Genomic DNA, 19,776 nt, shown 5'->3' with positions numbered 1-19,776 from the left:
ATCCACTTTCAAAATGGTATTAGGTACATAGCCCAGCACTGGAATGATTACACAGCTGTTGGCCTTTTCCTTCTGCTTGTCCTGAGAAAACATGGTTTGCCTTGTGCTAGTTAGTGACTTCATGGCAAAGGCTGTAGCTCAGTTCCTTTTGAACTCTTGAATCAGATACTGACATTTTCTGCATAAAAGCCTCTTTGAGGGGACAAGGGTTCCCATGATCAAGAGAAAGACAGGCTTCTGTTAGTGACAAAGGTGATCAAACATGTACTCCTTTTTATTCACTCGCCCACCAAACCTGACCTTGAGACAAAGTCTGTAATAATGAAAGATCTTTTTTAGTTTATATGCCAGTCATTTCTTAGCATTAACATGAATATCTTCATTGCACTTTCTGTATTTGACTAGTTTATATGATTTCTTTAGCTGCATTCTAATGTTTCTCATGCTACTAATGGCAACAAGCAGCACAATTATTTCCACTGCAGCTTCTTCACAAGTCCATTTAGCTGGGAAGCTTGGCTTTGAGGGTGATTTTTGACTCATTTTAAATTAATAGGGACTCAGGGGGTCTGAATGCAAGATATTTGGTGCAAATACTTTGTAGATGATAGTCTGAAATGATATAATTTAGCATTCAATTGGAGGTCATGAACCTTCTTGCATGACTTCATTAAATTGCTCCATTAAAACCAATTGATTAAAGTTCTATTGATTTCAGCATATGTCAGGCAGACTAAGAAATGTGTGGCTAGGTTCAGAATATGTTCATGGGATTTCCTTGCTAAATGAAGGGGTTTTTTAAACCACAGAATTTGGATCTAGGTGCTATGAAATCCAAATAAGATTAAGCATTTTTGTAGCACTTTCAAGTGTTCAAACTGCCCTGTGTATCTAGCCTTGTTGTAATCCTTACAACACCCCTATAAAATAGGTCACTGTTCCTATCCCCATATTGAAGAAGAGATTGGATTTATGCCACGCCCTTCACTCGAAATCTCAAAGAAGCTTACAGTCTCTTTTCCCTTCCTCTCCACAACAAAAACCCTGTGAGGTAGGTGAGGCTGAGAGAGCTCTCAGAGAATGCTCTTGAGAGAACAGCTCTGACAGAACTTGTGACTGATCCAAGGTCAGACTAGCCAGCAGCATGTGAAGGAGTGGAGAATCAAACCTGGTTCTCCGAGATTAGAGTCCACACACGTAACCACTACACCAAACTGGTGTATTGCTGGTGGGAAGTAATGGAACTGCTTTGCTAAAACCTCACAGTGAACTTGTGGTAAATGCAAAATTCGGACTGGGGACTAGAGTAAGAACTTTGTTATGTGCCATGTGATTATCCAGAATGCTCATTTAACTGACATTGCTCAGAAAGCAAGCTCCACTCCCTCAGCCATTATACCCCTTGCATCTTTAGGTGAGCATTGCCCATTCCTGCCTCTCCAGCTGGCCAGCTTGATGGCTCTGGCTGTTGCTGGGCTTCTGACAGCTAGTACTGTAATCTGACATCATCCTTCATTGCCTCCTTCCCCCTCAGTCTGCCTCAGGTTTTGAGCCAGCTCTGCCAGAGGCCTTCCAAGTATGTGGCCTGTATATCTGCCTGCTGTGTAAGACAGCTCTGTGGCTCACAGGGAAGGGTCCCTGCCAGACACAGGAGCTCCTTTTTGGTGCTCCTAGTAGGATGGGGTTTAGTTGCTGCAGATTCCTTTGGGTTGGGTTGGAACAAGAGCCATAACCATGATTATCAGGCACAGTTGGTCAACTGGTAAGGTAACCCCATTCCCCACAAGTACTAGGTAAGAAAGATTTGCTGTCAAAGCTGCTATGCTATACCAGTTCTCTAGAGCAATTTAGTATACTGTTTCGTTAAGAGTCTTATTGTTCGTTTTTTTTTCTTGTTTAGGAATTCCAGAAAGCTCTTGGAGCCAAACATTCTGTGTATGACACCACAAATAGAAGTGGACGCTCTTTAAAAGAGAAAACCACTCTTGCTGATGACAATCTAAAACTGGATGACATGCTGAGTGAACTAAGAGACAAATGGGACACAGTATGTGGGAAATCTGTGGAAAGGTAAAAAAAAAAAAAGAAGCAGTGTACCTTATGCGAAAGATCTCATAAAGTAGTACCCATTATGAACAGTGGGAAGGAACCTGTCAGTGCAATCCTAAGCAGAGTTACACCTTTCTAAGCCCCCACTGGCTTCAGTAGACAGGCAGCCTAATCCAGACAAACGTGGTGGCCGGCTGTGGCTTAGCTGCCGCACCACTAGTAGACTTCCTGAGGACTTCGGCACGCTGGAGCTTGCCGTGAAGGAGACGTTCGCCATGGCAATGCTGCTGGCGGAGGCACAAGGGAGGCGGAGGCAGCTGGAGAGGAGGGCCAGCCCACCCCCCCATTAGCTAGTCCTGGTGCAGGCGCTGCAGCTCATGACAATTCAGGGATGGGGAGAGGTGGCCCCAGAGAGGCTGATAGCCATCCCCAACCTGCCCCCCAAAAGAGAGCGGAGCCAATGATGGGCAGACTATCACAGGCAAAGGAGAGACGTCCCACCAACACGGGAAGGGAACAGGAGTGAGGCTGGGCATGTGCGCACGAGAAGCCTGGCTTGGTGGTGAGGTGGAGGTGGGGGTGAGACAGGGCCGCATGGGACCATGGAGAAGCCGTCAATCCCCTCACACTCTCCTGCTGTCAGAGACTCTGCCAATGGCAGGCAGACAAGCAGGAAGTACCAAGTGCAGGAGTTTGCTGTCATAGACAGCGGCTGGAATGTGTGTCTGGGAGTTAGCAGCCCAGCAGCAGACACCCCCCCACCCAGAGACGACCTGTGTTGCCCTGGCACCCCCTGCCATGTGCACGGAACACCTCCCCCCCCCGGGGGCCGCAGAACTCAGAGTGCGAGTGCATCAGCCTCAGAACTCTGAGTCCACTTCATCAGCCCCCCCACTTAGTGCCCTGCGTACAACAGCCCTGTGGGGTCAGGTAGGCTGTCAGCCCGGGCAGGCTGAGGGGCAGCATTCCCCTCTCCAGCCATTTGGGGGGCAGTGTGGCAGCTCATAGACCATCCCCCCAAAAACCAAGTCTGCCCATCTTTCCAGGCATTCCCTCGGAGAGGCCACTGCCGGGGGATGGGGGGTTGCCCAGGGAAAGTGCAGCAGATGCCAAGCAGGAGAGACAACAGAGGGCACCGCTCAGACTTTATTTTTCCGGAACAGAGTGCAACAGTCTCTCTGGTGCTCACTGGATAGTTTCACAGCGGGCAGGGCTCCATTCCGAGTGGCGGGCAGAAACAGCTGAGGGAGGGGGGGGTGGAGTGACACAAGCGGAAGCCTCTGTGTTGGAGTCCCACCTGCAAAACAGAGATAGAGATCAAGAGCACCTGCAGGGACGGCGGCTGGAAGAGCTCTCTTAAAGGGACTGTCTCTGACCCACCTCTCCACAATGGGGCGGCTGCCACACACACACACACACCATGCCCTGCCAGGGGTTGGGAACGTGGCAGAGGGCAGACCAAGGGAAGGGAGCAGGTGGCAGCACAGGGGAGTGGGGTCAGCAAATGCCCCCTGCCGGAGCTCACTGCCTGGTTCAAGTGCCAGAGACGCTTGCACACCAAGCGGTTGAGAGCGAGGGGGGGAGGACGGGGGGGGCACAGTGGAACTTACCCAGCCATGGGCGACAGTCCTTGCATGCAGAGCCTCCGGGAGTTCGGAACTTGTGGAGACCTGGAAACAAGAGCAGTTAGCCCCAGGGGAGAGACCTCTCTCTCCCCCTCGCAAGTCAAAGATACTGTCAAAGCAACCGCGAGGTGCAAAACCCGTCACCAACGTGCCTGCCTGTCCCTCACTCTAAGTCTGTATGGCCGGGAGCTCGCCAGCAGAGCTTCCCACCACGCGTTCCTCTCCCTAACAACTGAGTTGTGAGAGGCCACAGCGGAAGTATTTCTACGAGGGGAGAGACAGCGATTGGGTACTGGGGAGGGGGCTCATCAGCCCGAGGCGCAAGGGGATTGGTGAGGCAATCACACCGCTCCCTAAGGGGTTTGCGAGCTTCCGCAGTGGCGGAGGCGACCTTTGTTTTTGGTTTCAACGAGTGCCTAAGGGCACACCACCATTTTTGCAGGCGTAAAGTTGTGCCTCTCGGGGGGGGGCGTGTCATGGGCCAAACTGCTCAGGAAGCCACCTAAGCCTGGCTGTGCCCCCAACTCCACCCCCTCCTCCACCTGAACGCAGCGCTCCATCTCACTTCTGCCCATGCTCAGGCATAGCCCTCAGGCACTGCTGCCTTTGGGCAGAGTGGTGCTCGGGTGGCCCCCCGCCCACGTTACTCCGTCCTGCTGTGGCGGCACCCGTCGTACATCGGCGCAAACCCTTTGTGTGCCCACTTAGCGGCTTGTCTGCTCCCAAAACACTCCCCCCCCCCCAGATTGCGCTGTTAGAAGGGTAGAACTATCCTTACAGTTGTATTATATATCCATCATTGCCTCATCTGTTTTTCCTACTTCTGAGAATCAGCATATTCCTCTGGTTACAAACTAGCTTTATGAAAGAGTCACTTTTACTGAAGAATACAGGTTCTTGAGATAGATGTCTTCCTCCATCCCTGCAAGTATTTAAATATGCATTTTAAATCTCCTCACATAGCACATGATTGATTTCTGCTACTGTGATAAGAGAAGGAAGAGATCTACTCAAGCTCAGTTAGTGTATCTTGGGTAATATAGGGCTCCACCTCAGAAGAATTTATGACACTAGGGGCACATAGTCCTTTCCTGTACATTTTCTTTTGTATATTGCTTCAGCCCCAGGATGGAGAGTATTGCTTCCTTATGAGTTTTAACCAGTCTTGGTGATGTACCTAAGTTAAAATATTTTGTTATTCTTATTATTAGTCAGTTCTAAAACAAGCATGAAATTTTCCCATTTGGAAAGGAAGAGGAAACAGGTTATGACAGTTATGCACTTGGGGCACTTACAGAACATATAATGGAGGGGACCATGATTATATCAAAGTATTGCTTCCTTTTATGGGGGGGAGGAGGAAGAGCAACAGGAGTGAACTTGGAACATGAAAACAGCCCTGGAGCAATTGGATTCCAGTGTCCAGTGTGGTACTGACAGTGGCTCAGAGTTCACCTGGCTCAGTCCTGGGACAGGGCATTGATGACAATTGGTATGGGATCATCCACTGGGCAATATTACACCTTTTGTCACCATCACTTTGGCATGGGCTTTTTACGGAGTGGTTTTTATGGTGCTGCTGGCAGCAGTACAGGGACCACTTGGCTCAAGTTGTTTCTGATCACCAGTGGCCCTCCTGGGCTGTGGTCTGTCATGAACTTTCCCACTAAGTTAAAGGGCTAATCTGCCCCTAAGGAGGTAGCAGATGGAACAAAAGTTATGAAAGTGTTGTGGTAGGTAATAGTCCTTTGCCTAGGAACCAAATGGAGGCTGGTTTGTACTCAATAGGGCCTGGATTATAGTGTTACAGTGGTATTGATTAATGATGGGCCAATTTCGTATGATCTGATTCAGCAGTAAATCAAGTATTTATGAACAGTGTGGTAGAAAAAGAAAACACTCAAGCATTATGAGCTCAGCAAATTTATGTTCTGAAGCTGGTAATTGTGACTCTTGGTAACATTACTAGTATCTGTTCTTCTGTATGATATTCTTAAATCTGATCAGAAGTGCCATTAAGTTTTTACCACATCATCACATCTCTACATGGGAGAGCACTCTGTACACAGCAGCTTGCCCTGTAGCATTCCCTCGCCAAAGCTACACTTTCATTCAGCTACCATTGCTCATAAGAATAAAGAGAGTAGTGCTTCCTTTTCCACTCTCAGTCAAAATGATTTTTTTATTTAGATACCAGCTGTGAATATGAATGTGGTGGCAGATGATGACTGAGCATTACTATTTTCCTCCCTCTGTTCTGTGTGTCTGTTTTGTTTTTCATCTTCAGACAAAACAAACTGGAAGAAGCCCTGCTGTTTTCTGGACAGTTTACTGATGCTCTTCAGGCTCTCATAGATTGGCTGTACAAAGTGGAACCCCAGCTGGCTGAAGATCAGCCTGTCCATGGAGACATTGACTTAGTGATGAACTTAATAGACAATCACAAAGTAATGGCAGATATGATTTTCATATTATTTTAAATCCGATAGTTCAATTTGATTAAATGTATTTTGCATGACCATGTAACATACATACAAACACTAGTCCAATATACAAATCAGTTAGAAAAGATAAAACTCTTGCAAAACTTGAGGAAAGTAATTTGCTTTGAAACCTGGCTCATAACTTGTATTGGCTTATTTTATGGTACTTTATGGTTATTTTAATTTATAGTGTTTTAAAACCTCAGGATCTTAAAAGTAAGCACAAACAAATGTTTTCCAGTGCAGCCATGGGTGCTGTAGGCGATACTATAAGCATTACTCCTTATAGGCTTAGCCTTTGGCCACAATCCATCTAGCTTTTCAGGAAGACAAGAATTCTGATGCACAAATGATTTCCATCAACTGCAAGAACTGCCCATTTATTTCAGTATGGAAGAGATCTATGAGCACATTCCTTTGTGGGCATGTATCTACTGAAATGAATTTTGAATCCTAAATACACACAAACAATTGCATGTTGTGCTTCTGGACTGTGGTATAAGAGGGCAGGAAACATCTTTTGAAATCTTGGAAGGAGCAGTGGCTCGGTGGTAGACCATTGGCTTTGGATGCAGAAGGTCCCAAATTCAATTCCTGGCATCTTTTGTTCAGAGGGTTGTGTTGTAGATTATGTGTGCGAGGGTCCCTGTGCCTCTTTAGGGCTGGCCCATCTTCCACCCCTAACAATGTGAAAGACCTCTGCCTGAGATTCTGGAAAGCAGCTTTCAGAGTACACAATATTGACCATGAATAGAGCAAGCTTCATGTGTTCATGTGAAATATAAAACAAAAATAAGGTGTGTTAGGGTTATTTGCTCTGAAAATTGTCATTATGAAGCTTTTTAAAAGCATAGGTAAAACACTGTACTTTCATTTGCATTATGCAGATAACGTTGCTAAACAGAAGGGTCCAATCTTTTTTTCCCCCTGATGATCAGGTGTTCCAGAAGGAACTAGGAAAGAGGACAAGCAGTGTCCAGGCTTTGAAACGCTCTGCCCGAGAGCTGATCGAAGGCAGTCGTGATGATTCCTCCTGGGTGAAGGTCCAGATGCAGGAACTTAGCACTCGATGGGAGACGGTGTGTGCGCTGTCTGTCTCCAAGCAAACACGATTGGAACAAGCCCTCCACCAGGTGAACAAATGAATCAGTCACACCAAATTCAAGCAGACTGTCAGGGAATGGGTGGTGGTACAGTACATTCCCTGGGTATTGATGTTGCAGGGAGACAGCAAGGGCCTGCTTCATGCCTGGCTTATGCCACAAAGTTCTGCATGCACAAATGGGTTGCAGTGAATGGACCAATCACTGTAAAGCCAGTTTACAAAAATATTGAATTGAAGGAGAGAAATAAAATCCCTGATTCTTTAGCCCCGCTCATGCCAGCAGTACAGTGAAATTTTTTGGGCTTGATTGCAAATAGTGTCTAGTTTAGTCAGATTAATACTTAAAAGGAAATGCTAAAAGAAAAGCATTTTTTTTAAAAAAAAATAGTAAAAGGTAGAAGGAAGGTAGACCAGCATTGCTATTTGTTTATGGCTATGAATATGTCCATAAGCACTTGTCTTTTCCACATGGTTAAAATGGTTTAATAAATACATTAAAATACCCTTTAAAATCAGTTACAAAATCGTTCCAAATAGAGGGGAGAGGGGTAGGGCGTGTTGCTCATCATTCGCTTTTGCCACGAGGTGTCTGCGACAGACCCACAGAAATGCACACACGTTTTGCAGCAGTGCCTGGTGCACCAATTGGAAATGTTTTCTAAATGCTTTTTGAGCTGTTACAAAACTCCACAAAACTGGTTTGACCAGCACTCATGTTAAAACACAAAAAATGAGCACATGTACGCTACTGCCAGAAATGACCATTGGTGTACCATTAGCCACCCGTGGCTGCCATGTGCAGATACTTAAATCTGTGGATCAGGGCCACATAGAAGTTAAAGAGGTTTTTCTACACAGTTGAGGCACTCCCCAGGGTGCAGAAAAATCGGGAATATAAAAAAAGCAGGAGGAGAGTTTAAATCCCTTGAATGGCAGCAGGACAGGAAAGCTGTGCTTGGTTCAGAGGCAGTGGTGATGGTTCAGCTCAGGAGCCTCACGGGCAGCTGCTTAAACATAGCTGCTGTCATGGAGGACATCAGCTGCTGCTTTGGGCCTGAAAGCAGCAGAGCAGCACATCAGCAGCCATTCCAACCTGCACTGGGTGCTCCTCCTCCAATAGCATTAACTATATTCATAAGCATGACTCCACCTATTAATTTAAAGCATGTCCATTATAATTTGTCACTATGAAGTCAAGTTGGTCTAAATGGGCCTTACACATATGCTATTAGTCATATAGTTAAAATCAGGCACTGATAGGCCTTTGAACTCACTGCAGTGTTGTTAAACAGCATATGACATTTTTACAGTTATGAAAGTGAGGTGCTGTATGTCATAAATTCTTTAATGGAAAATTAATGTGCCTTCATTGGTGAATGATGAATGACTTCACTAGTCTGGGCTCAGCTTCATTGTTTATAGGAGGAATCCAGCATTGTACTCTTTCTGTCTGATCCCTTTAAGTGTTCTCTTCCCCCAAACTTCATATATACAGGCTGAGGAATTCCACTCTGTGGTTCATGTTCTTTTGGAATGGCTGGCTGAGGCTGAACAGGCCCTTCGTTTCCATGGCATCCTCCCAGATGATGAAGAGGCTTTGCGAACACTAATAGATCAGCATCGGGTGAGTAAGATAATTGGGACAATGCTTGGCTCTTGAGGCTGGATTTATGGGAAGGCAGAAGTAAAATAAAGCAGCATAGGCTATTTATGGTTTATTTGGATCTGGCAGCAAAAGCTAGTGTTCTTTCCTAGAAATGAGAAGTTGTAGAACAGTCTTTCCATAGATTGATGTTTTCATTAACATAAGCTGTGAAATTTTTATAGAATCATTGGCAATTCAGTTAATCACCTTTAAATTGGCATATTCTCAGTCTAGATCATCTGAACATTGCATATTACTGAACATCTTGGGACCCTGGCATGCACCATCACACCCCTAGCAATTCACAGTGCCACACAGCAGAATTACACCCTTCCATTGAAGTCAAGTGCTTAGAAAGGGTAAAGCTGTGACTGTGTCATCCTGGAATAGTTCTGCACAGGACTGTATTGTTTGTCTTCTCTAACTGAATAAGTGGAACACAGCTTGCTTGCTTGTTCTCTTCCTCCTCCTGCTGACCAGCCTTTCTGATCATGGTAGATCACAGCTTTCAAGGGGTGAATATTCACTTTCAGGGGGGGAAGTGTTCAACAGCAGGAAGGGCTGCTGGAGAAAGGCTGTAGTGGAAGAGCATGGCAGAGCCAATGGTAGAGGCCAGGTGGTGAAAATGAAAGCTTTGAACCCCTTCCTTTTAAATCAAGGCCCTGCAATGTGCAGCTCACAATCCTAAATGCAGTTTACCAGCTCTGCTCCAGGACTTCAAAAACTTGGCCTTCAATCCACCAGTAATTCAAGTGAAATACAGCTCTCCACCTCCCTGGTTGCAGCCCCAAATACTTCCAAACTGCTATTCCTCAGGATGAGGGGATTCCTAGGAACTGGATGAGATGTGTGTAGGGGGGAATAAAAGAAAATTGTCCCACTTCCATTCACTGAAATTTCTCATTGGATCCTAATCATGGTATTATCACACATTCAAATAGATTAATGGCAGATGGGCTACATTCAGTTTGGTGTGTCACAAGTTTTGTAGATTTGTTTTAAATACTGTCACAGTAATTTTAACAGGTGGGGGGAAGCTCCAGTGGTACTTGATTGCCAGCAATCCAAACAGAGAAGGAAAATAAAAGGATAAATAGCCAATGTAAAGCCATATATAAGGCTAAAATATAAATTTATTATATCAAATGTTTTATACAGATGCACACATAAGTACATATACATAAGTACATATACATATACAGATGCACACATAAGTACATATACACATGATTTGTACTGGGAGGTGGGCAGCTTTTGCTGTTTTGTTATCATGCCAGTACACTCTCATTGTAGCAATAATATATACGCACACCTACTCAAAAGTAGGTTCTCTTGAAATAAATTGGACTTATTGATCAGATGCTTAGGATCAGGTTGTATGTATCAGACACAGCTTTTGTGTCAAGGTGCAACTAAAGTGGAAGAGAACAAGATATGCTGAAAGGGGCAAATCCTTCTTTGTGTAGACTTAGTAGGGCAGAATTACATACTGTGGGAGGCACGTGGATATTTCCAGGCTTGTGGAATAGGAGCTGGGACACTTGGAATGTAATGATGCCATGTTGCATCACATCTGTATGTTTCTGGGAGTGAGAAGAGGAGAAACAGAATGTGACTGCTGTCTTTGGAAGTAGCCAAGCATTTCTCATAACTTATGGGTCTACATGTGCCTGCAGTTGAATTGTGTTACTGTAAGTGGTCACGGGAACACTGCCCAGTTCTGTAAGAGTGCATACTACAAGTCTGGCCATTTTTGCTGCACTTTTTTTTCTTTTTTTTTTTACTACTTTTGATGTGTCTTTTACCGTATAGTGAGATCATGGAAAGCCTTCCAGCAGTTATGTGATCTATCAAAAAGATAGTATCATGTTTATTGTCAGTCCTGCTGAACAGGCTCCAGATGGATGTCTCTCATTGAGAGAAAAAGTCCCACAATCCCTTGATCACGAAAAGCAATTCCTACATCCTGTATGAGTAACACTTGATTAGAAGTATATTAGATTAGGCCTTAAATTGCAACATTAGAAGATTTCACAATATTTGGAAATGTTTTAGTGTCTGCTATGTTGGTAGACCTACAGAAGTCCCCATTAAGTTCATAGGGTCTTATTCCCAAGGAAGTGTGCATAAGATTGCAATCTTAGCTGCTGTCCAGAAAGATGATTTTTTCTATAATGCTTGTGTCATAGCTAACCCAGAGCAAAGCAAGCTCATTATGCTCTTGTGAATAGGGACTGGCATGAATCTAAAAACTGGCCGTTTGAGTCATGGTTCAGGGATTGCCCATGAACCAAACCCCAAACAATAGAGAACAAAGCTGGTCTGGCAGGTTTGGTTCCCCCTTTCTCTGTGGCCAGGAGACCACCCTGGCAGGGACTTTCTTTCCACCTTTCTCTTGGCCGCAGCTTGCCAGGGTCAGAAGAAAAGGGGAGATCACTATGGCTCTTTATTGATACGATGGATTTTTTTAAAGCAACAGCATACCACAACTTTTTAAAGAAATCTTCTGCTGATGTAATGGCTTTTATGCTAGCAGACATAGACTGAATGTGGCTGTTCTCAAAAAGCAGAAAATTGAGGATTTACAACACTTTACAAGAGAACAGATTTGAATTAGGAGTCCTGTGATGAAAAGAAAGTAAGCAAAAGAGAGCATAAACATATTTCTCTTATTACCTAATTCTTTGTGTTAACCTGCTGTACCTAAAGGCCCCAAAGAGAGGTAATCTGTTAGTTGTCTAGAATATGTGACCGCCATTACATCATGCTCAATTTTAAAGAAGGTCTAATGGGATAAGAAATGGAGCTTTTCAAATGAAAATGCTTCAGAAGTGGAAATGAACTCAGAGATTATTATCTCAAGACAAGTGATCATAGAAGTAGGGGGTTGTACAGAGCCCCTGTACAAAGGCAATCAAATATCAGCATAGAAATCATATGCAAATACTTTACAATATGCCTGTGGAAAACACTAATTCTTACAGTTTGATGCTAAACATGTTTAACTGGAAGAGATTCCAAAAGGCTTGGTTCCTAGAAAGCACATTCAGGATCTCAGTTGTAGAATGAAAAATAATATTACAGAGGCAAATATCACCATATAAGAATGCTGTGAATTTAGGTACGAGCCTGGAGCCTAAGATCTGTAGCGTTAGTTCAAAACTGTATGAGAAACATACATTATATACACATGCACACTCATATGGGTTTGGGCCCCTGTTAACCATTTGCACTGCCATGTTGCAGTGCCTGGTTACAAGAAAAGCTGCAAGTATTGTAATTCACCTGTTAGGTACTAGACATTAGACAAACCAGTCCTATGCCCTTTTTGAGCCTGTACAAATAGTCTTCCAGTTATCTCTGTCTTGCCTACTTCCTTCCACCAATAGTGCACTGCCCAGGCCCTACACTTTCATTTAGCCAAGTCCTATTCCTTAGTTCTTTCTTTCTTCCTAAGGATGTGCTAATCGTGGGAAAAATCAGTATTTTTCAGAACTGGATATAAAAAAAAATTAGTATCTCTGGTTTTCCAGATTCCAAATATTGGTTCAGTATTTGGATTTATTTGTTCACTTGTTTAATTTTCCAGGATTCCACTATTGTTTGACTCCATCATTCCCTCTGGGGAATCTTTATGAAGGGGCTATTTTTTGACATAATTGCACACACACACACACACACACACAAAGGCAGAGATACAAGAGCAAGCAAAGTACAGTCCCTGTCCTAAAGCAGATAGAACCAATACAGAACCACATAAGAGAACCCATGTTGGATCAGGCCAATGGCCCATCCAGTCCAACACTCTGTGTCACACAGCGGCCAAAAAAATTATATATACATATATATACACACTGTGGCTAATAGCCACTGATGGACCTCTGCTCCATATTTTTATCTAACCCCCTCTTGACGCTGGCTATGCTTGTAGCCGCCACCACCTCCTGTGCAAGTTGACTTGCATGGGGTCCATTGAAATACATTATGGAGGGTGGGGGTGGGGGGTGGAAGTTGCAATGAAAATGCAGAATGGATTTATAATGAGTGTCTCTGGGCCCAGATAAACTGCTCTGGGACTAGAATGATAGCCCCCAGAGTGGAATGATGGCCTTTAGGAGTAGCGTAAGTGCTCTGGGACTGGAGTGAAAGCCCCCAGAGTGGATTGATGACTTCTAGGAGCAGCAAAAGTGTTCTGGGCCTAGAATGGCAGCTCCCAAAGTGGAATGAAATCCATAGGAGTAGCAGATGCTTCCAACAAGCCCAACAGAACCAGTGCAGAATCAGGGACACCCAGCAGAACCAGCAGCTGATATGGGAAGTTCAACAGAAGCATTGGAAAGCTAGAGAATTCAAACAGAATAAATTTAAGCAAGGGGGGAGGGACTATTTTCAAGCACAACAGAACCAATGCCAATCCACAGAAGCTCAGTAAAACAAACTTAAGCAAGGAGGTCACTTTTGCAAGCTAATAGAAGCAGTGTAAATCCACAGAAACCCAGCAGAACCAATTTAAAGAAGGGGGGAGATTTTTACAAGCCCAATTAAACCAGTGCAATCTACCAGAACAGACTTAAAGGAAGAATAGGTGACTTTTGCAAACCCAACAGAACCTATGACAAACCACAGAAGTGCAACAGAATCTAGGGCCAGTGTTGCAGCTCAAGTCCAACAGAACCAGTACAAATCCACAGAAGCCCAGAAGGACCAGAGACATTGACACAGACACTCACAAACACACACAGTAACAATTCTGCTTGCCTCCTTTCCCTCTTCTTCCTTTTGCCTGGGAAACTTGTGAAAGAAAAAACCCCCACAAACTGGTTTGGAGAGCTTTATAGTTTAAACTGCTGGCTCTGGATATAATCAAATACACCCAGATACAGTATTTACAAGCTTTGGCGAAGATTCTCTGATGTTTATTCAGATCCAGATATACTGGAAAAATACTAAGAAGGTATTTTTAGGTATGTTTTTGATTGAATATATTTAATTTTTCAATTTATACCCTGCCCTATCCCTCAAGCGCTTTCTCTTCCCTATCTCTTCCACTTCACATCTCTGTGGGGTTTTTTCTTTTGGCCACTTCCTTTCCTTATTGACCAGTGCTTTCCCCCCAAAAAACCTCTTTCTAATTAGTTTGCACTGTAATTCTTCTCAAATCTTAATTCATATCTCTTTTTAAGGATCCTTTTTCTCACTCTATGGTGTACTTTGCACCTGCTGCCTTCTTGTTCGTTGCCCCTTAGCTTCTCAACTTTTTGGATCTCTTTCAGTTCTGCCCCATGTAAGATTTTAATCTCAGCCAGACTAGCAGTTTTCCTAAACTGGATACTGTTTAAATCTCTGACCAACTGAACATTCTATTATCTCACAAACTCAGCCAAAATTTCATGTGTTACAAATACTTGGGGGGGGGGACTTCATTGTCGATGGTCTAATCTTAGAATATATACGAACTGTATGGGCACTCTTGAAATACTACATATTTTGGATCCAAAAGGCAGCTTGTTTGTTTATTGTTATTGCAGTCCTTAGACCAGGCATACAAAAGGAAAATACAAAGTTTCAAGGATTTTAAAATAAAAGCATTAAAAAACAGTTTAAATTTTTCATCTAAATCTAATAACCACCTATTTTCTAGCTCCCATGCATTTTTTGTAATCTGAGTATCACTATGCAGAAATTAGGTACTTGGTAGGTGACTGTGGGGTATCTGTCAACTCAACAACAACCGCAACAACCTTTATTGGCGTTATACATTAAGAAGTATACAGGAATAAAGAGTACTTAATACAATTAATACAAATCTCACCTTTTTGAAGCCAGAGACAGCTTGCATGCCATTGGCTCCTCTCCCTGCCCACTGCCAGCCCCAGGACAGATGAGGTTTGGGCCACTGGGGAAACTGCTAGATAGTAGCTGTTGCTAAGCAACCAAGTTTGACTCTGTCACCATTATTCCCTGTTTAATTGAATCATAGTATTGCTCCTTAATTTCCTAACCTACACTATTGCCATACCTCCCCCCCCCTTTCCTTATCTGCTAATAGGACACATTAGGGAAGAGGGAGGGGGTGGGCTACATGGAGCTTGTTTGCTATGCTAACTTTTTTGTGTAAAAACAACACAAATCTTAATTAAAAAAAACAGGGTTGGGCTGTGATATCTTTTCTGGAGCTAAAAAACCTCTGATGGTATAAATGAGGGATAAAGCATTTGAAACAAAAATATTAGAATTTTCTTTAAAATTCATCCCAGCAGTGTTCCTCCTCAAGTAATATCATGAATAGACTCTGACATGGGATGGATCACAGATTCACCCTCTTGAGGAGATATAACAGCCTCTGTTATTTTTGAAAAAACCTGCATCTTTCTTCTTTTCCCTAATGACCGTGCAGTGAGACAGACATCACTGCTAAGAGTGAGTAAACAATACTGGCAGCTCTCTCCTAGCCAGAGACATGGAAGGGAGAAGGAATGCTTGGGAAATATTGTTGGCCAAGAAGGTAAGATGGGGAAAGCATTGTTATAGCTGAGCCCATGCCAAGTCTTATGGGAAAGCTCTTTACCTTGCATGTATCATGCTTAAGATCAGACTTCAGTCTTAAAGTGGGCCTTGGGCATATCCACCTCCACATTCTCCCCCCCACACATTCCCTGAATGCAGGTAGATGAAGTGAGTGCACAGAGAAATCTTGTGTTTGCTTGGAACCTTGTGTGACTAAACCTGATTTGTCTCTTGCTCAGTTTGTAACCAAAGTGCTGAGCACATGGGTTCCTAGGAGAATCCTGTAGACACAAGCAAACAGAGATCCAGTCCAAGGTATTTTGTTCTTTATAATTCCCCATATTAGACCTGTGCTCACCTAGAACATCTCCTCTGAGCAGGATATGTAGTTAGATTACAGAATATGATACTTTCTTTGGGCCTCCTGAAACATGTTCAATAAAAATAACTTGCTAAATTCTGTGCATTTTTGTTCATGTTTATTATAAGCAAATGTATACTTTTTGTTACTCTAGCACATGCCTTACATCTGATATTAGCTGTTCCTCTGCATTTTTAATAACTTTCTTTTCTTATAAAAGATGAACTTGTTTCTCTGCTTCATTCTACTGAATCCACTGAGGTGTCAAATGATTCAGTGTAGGCATTTGTTCTTCTTGACTCAGCCAGCAAAGCCTGAAGGTTGCATGAATTTTTCCCTTTGAGTCCCTGCCAGCACCTAATTGAAATCACTATTTCTGCCTTAGGAATTCATGAGGAAACTGGAAGAGAAAAAAGCTGAGCTAAATAAAGCCACAGGTATGGGAGAGGCCATCTTGGCTATCTGCCACCCAGACTCCATCACTACCATTAAGCACTGGATAACAATCATCAGAGCAAGGTTTGAAGAGGTCAGTCCATCTCAAGCAGTTCTTTGTGGTAACATTCAGTCTTTGACAACTTGGAACATGGCTGGTAATTAGCAAGGCAGTTGCATTGTGAGGAAAAGATCCAGCTGTTGAGAGTGAAACATTTAACATACAATATCCTTGCTGCCATATATACTGTAGGCTGATTTTTAGTCTTTTTTCATACCTCTGTTATGAAAAAGAAGAGAAGTGAAATAGTGCCCATGTCAACTTACATCTTTTGGCTTCACCATCAAAGGCGGATTAGAAAAAAAAATGCTAAGCTTCTAAAACCATGGAGCAACTTTGTGGCAGTGAAATCAAAACCAACACTTAGACATACTAGTTTTAAATAAATACAGTGATTTTTTTTTACTGTTTTATGTAGGAAATGTAACACAAATCTGTATCTCAGGGACTGGTCAGAATTCTAAAGTCTTCTAAAACCAATTTGAGAGTATAATATGTTTCTTGGAAATGTTTTGTGCAGTGTTCTTGAAGTAGTATGAACAGTGACCCTCAATCATCACTGCCTTTGGCGTGTAATTTCAAGTACAAGTGGGTATTGACAGTAACTAGAAATTCTCATGTACTTCTCTTCATTTAAAGGTGTTAGCATGGGCAAAGCAACATCAGCAGAGATTGGCAGCAGCCTTGGCTGCACTAATTGCGAACCAGGAGTTACTGGAAGCATTATTGTCCTGGCTGCAGTGGGCAGAGACAGCTCTGAGTGAAAAAGACAAGGAGGACATTCCTCAGGAGATTGATGATGTTAAGGCACTCATAGCTGAACACCAGGCAAGTAAACCATGACTGTATTCTTAAGATCAGGGTAATTATTCTTCAGTGTATATATGTTTTGGAATGTTATGTGGAATAGATGCATTTACTATCCTGTTGGTGTTCAAACTGAAAGCAAACAATGACAACGTGACAAACAAAGTCCTTCCAACTGATAATCTGACTATATTTTTTAATCCTTCTCTATTATCATGGGCCGCAAAATGTTCTTTTTAATAGTGCTGTGAACTGCTGCCTAGAGAATAGAGACTGAACTGTTATTTTTTAAGAAACCTGAATTAGGGGGTGCAAATTAAAACAATGTAGTTTTGCTTGTCAAGTTGTACAAAGTCTTTAAAATTGTTGTTGGTGTGTGTATTCCCTTCATACTCCCATAAAGGGTCTCCCTTTTGGGAAATCTAATGTATTAGGATTACTTCATGGCATTTTGTGACCCACACTGAGTCATGGGTATCCAGATCAGGAAACTGATGGCTGTTTCGTCCTTGTGATAAACACTCTCATAGAAGGAAAGATAGGCAAAACTATTGTCTTTATGGTATTCCAAAACAGATGCTTGATAGAGCCAGTTTAGTGTTATGGGTGGACTGGTGAGACCTACATACAAATCCCAGTTCAGACATAAAACTTAATAGGGGATTGATGTGAAAATAAAATAGAGGATTGATAGATCACGTAAGCCACTTTGAGTTCCTTGGAGAAAGGATGGAGTAAAAAATGAGTAAATCTGTAATAGGTCTTCTGGCATCTTGGAGAAAGGATGGAGTAAAAAATGAGTAAATTTATAATAGGTCTTCTGGCATGTGGAAAAAATAATGTTTGTGAAGCAGGAGTTCTTATATGTCCATGAAGGATTTCCCAAACTTCTGTATCAGAGTCTGTGTCTCTTCCTTAACTAGTTACGTTGCAAATTATTCTTGCACATTTTTCATCAAGGCAACTAATGTTTAATTGCAGATGTTCATGGAAGAAATGACTAGAAAGCAGCCTGATGTTGATAAAGTTACTAAGACGCACAAAAGGAAAGCAGCTGAATCTGCTCCAATCCAGTCTCAGATTCCTGTACTTGATAAAGGAAGAGCAGGACGTAAGTTAATGAAATCATAGCATGGAGGGAGGTGGGAGCAGCATGCAGATTCCTGTTTTTAGATTGTAATCTATCATTTGTACACATGCAATATAATCTCCCTGTATATTGGATGAATTGGTTTGTCAGTCTACTTTGGCTGATTTAAGAACTGGGCAGTAATAAATCAGAAATCCACAACTTGTGTCCTTAAGGCCAAACCTGTCTTCCCAAGGGCAAGACATCTGATCACCACAATCTCTCTTTTTCTCCTGTATGCACAACCAAGCACAGATGCTATTATGTCTTTTGTTTAAATTGCTTTAATATGCGTAGAGAAAAACAAAACAATATTAATTGTTTTCCATGTATTTTAACAGGGAAACGTTCCCCAACACCAAGCTTGTATCCGTCAGGTGCACAGAACCAGATTGAAACCAAGAATCCACGAGTGAACCTGTTAGTCAGCAAATGGCAGCAAGTCTGGCTCTTGGCCTTGGAAAGAAGAAGAAAATTGAATGATGCTTTAGACCGACTAGAGGAAGTCAGTAAATACTAAAGCTAACAATAATGTTACTGGCAGCAGTACTTCTGTTGTTTGCATGCGAACAACAGAGTCATGCGGCACTTTAAAGTTGTGTACCATAGCATGAGCTATCATGGGCCTGCTTCAACAGAGGTATCCCCTTTGTGGGATGGAAGAGGGAATAGATATCATATTTCTCACCATACTGATTATGCAGCACATTTGCTGGCCCCTGTACACCTTATACATCTACAGTGAAGCATGTGGAGGCTGTACTCTGCTCATACAATTGCTCCCCTGTGTTTTTAAGCGAGAAATTACACAAGCAGATGCCCTCATAGCGTTCCCAGAATATACATTACATTGTCTGAATGGTGGCCTTTCCTGTCATGTCAAAAGTGTTGTCAATAAGATATGCACAAAAAGTTATCATAATACCAGTCTTATATATGTAATATATATTGTGCAAGTAAAATGCAACCTTTATTTGTCTGTGGAGAATTGTGCCTACTGGCACTTTTTGCTTTCAGTATTAAATAGTGTAGGAATATTTCACAGAATCAGACCCTGATTTTAAATCCAGTTAGTGTTATGTTGGGACTGAATGTAATGTTAAATTATGTTTAAAAGTGACAAAGGAAGGGGAAATTTGGGAGGGGGGAGGGCAAGGGTGTTCCTGTCCCTGGCTGCTTCTTTGCAAAACACAGTTTGTAGCAACCAACACTGACTTCTTTTCTGACCTTTTTGCTTTGTGGTCATATGAGATCACAGGACAATACTGTTCTTAAATCATTTTTTCCTTCTTTCTCTCTCTCTCTTAGCTGAAGGAATTTGCTAACTTTGATTTTGATATTTGGCGGAAAAAATATATGAGGTGGATGAACCATAAGAAATCTCGAGTGATGGATTTCTTTAGAAGGATAGATAAAGATCAAGATGGGAAGATAACAAGACAGGAGTTTATTGATGGGATTCTTTCTTCAAGTAAGTTTTCAAGGAAGAGTTTATTATAATTCTCCAAAGAAGTTTCAATATGCTTTAGAAGTTACTCATCTAAAATATTTGTGTGCCAATCTTCATCT

At 42.6% G+C, this 19,776-nt stretch overlaps 1 protein-coding gene across 25 annotated transcripts in view; it reads left to right on the top strand.

Annotated features, from left to right (window-relative positions):
• The window catches only part of DST (dystonin), a 489,979-nt gene that overhangs the window by 449,310 nt on the left and 20,893 nt on the right, over window positions 1–19,776 (top strand). For all 25 annotated transcript variants that reach the window (XM_060235329.1, XM_060235262.1, XM_060235226.1 and 22 more), the window contains 9 exons: window positions 1,901–2,070; window positions 5,962–6,121; window positions 7,096–7,290; window positions 8,758–8,886; window positions 16,161–16,304; window positions 16,911–17,099; window positions 18,060–18,189; window positions 18,549–18,712; window positions 19,516–19,678. In XM_060235329.1, the coding sequence (XP_060091312.1) occupies window positions 1,901–2,070; window positions 5,962–6,121; window positions 7,096–7,290; window positions 8,758–8,886; window positions 16,161–16,304; window positions 16,911–17,099; window positions 18,060–18,189; window positions 18,549–18,712; window positions 19,516–19,678 (1,444 nt within the window). The remainder of the gene's footprint in view (window positions 1–1,900; window positions 2,071–5,961; window positions 6,122–7,095; window positions 7,291–8,757; window positions 8,887–16,160; window positions 16,305–16,910; window positions 17,100–18,059; window positions 18,190–18,548; window positions 18,713–19,515; window positions 19,679–19,776) is intronic.

This window comes from Heteronotia binoei, chromosome 1 (assembly GCF_032191835.1).
Source record: "Heteronotia binoei isolate CCM8104 ecotype False Entrance Well chromosome 1, APGP_CSIRO_Hbin_v1, whole genome shotgun sequence".
Classification (NCBI taxonomy): Eukaryota; Metazoa; Chordata; class Lepidosauria; order Squamata; family Gekkonidae; genus Heteronotia; species Heteronotia binoei.
Note: the sequence above shows the minus strand (reverse complement) of the source record. Positions and strands in the feature narration are given on the sequence as shown.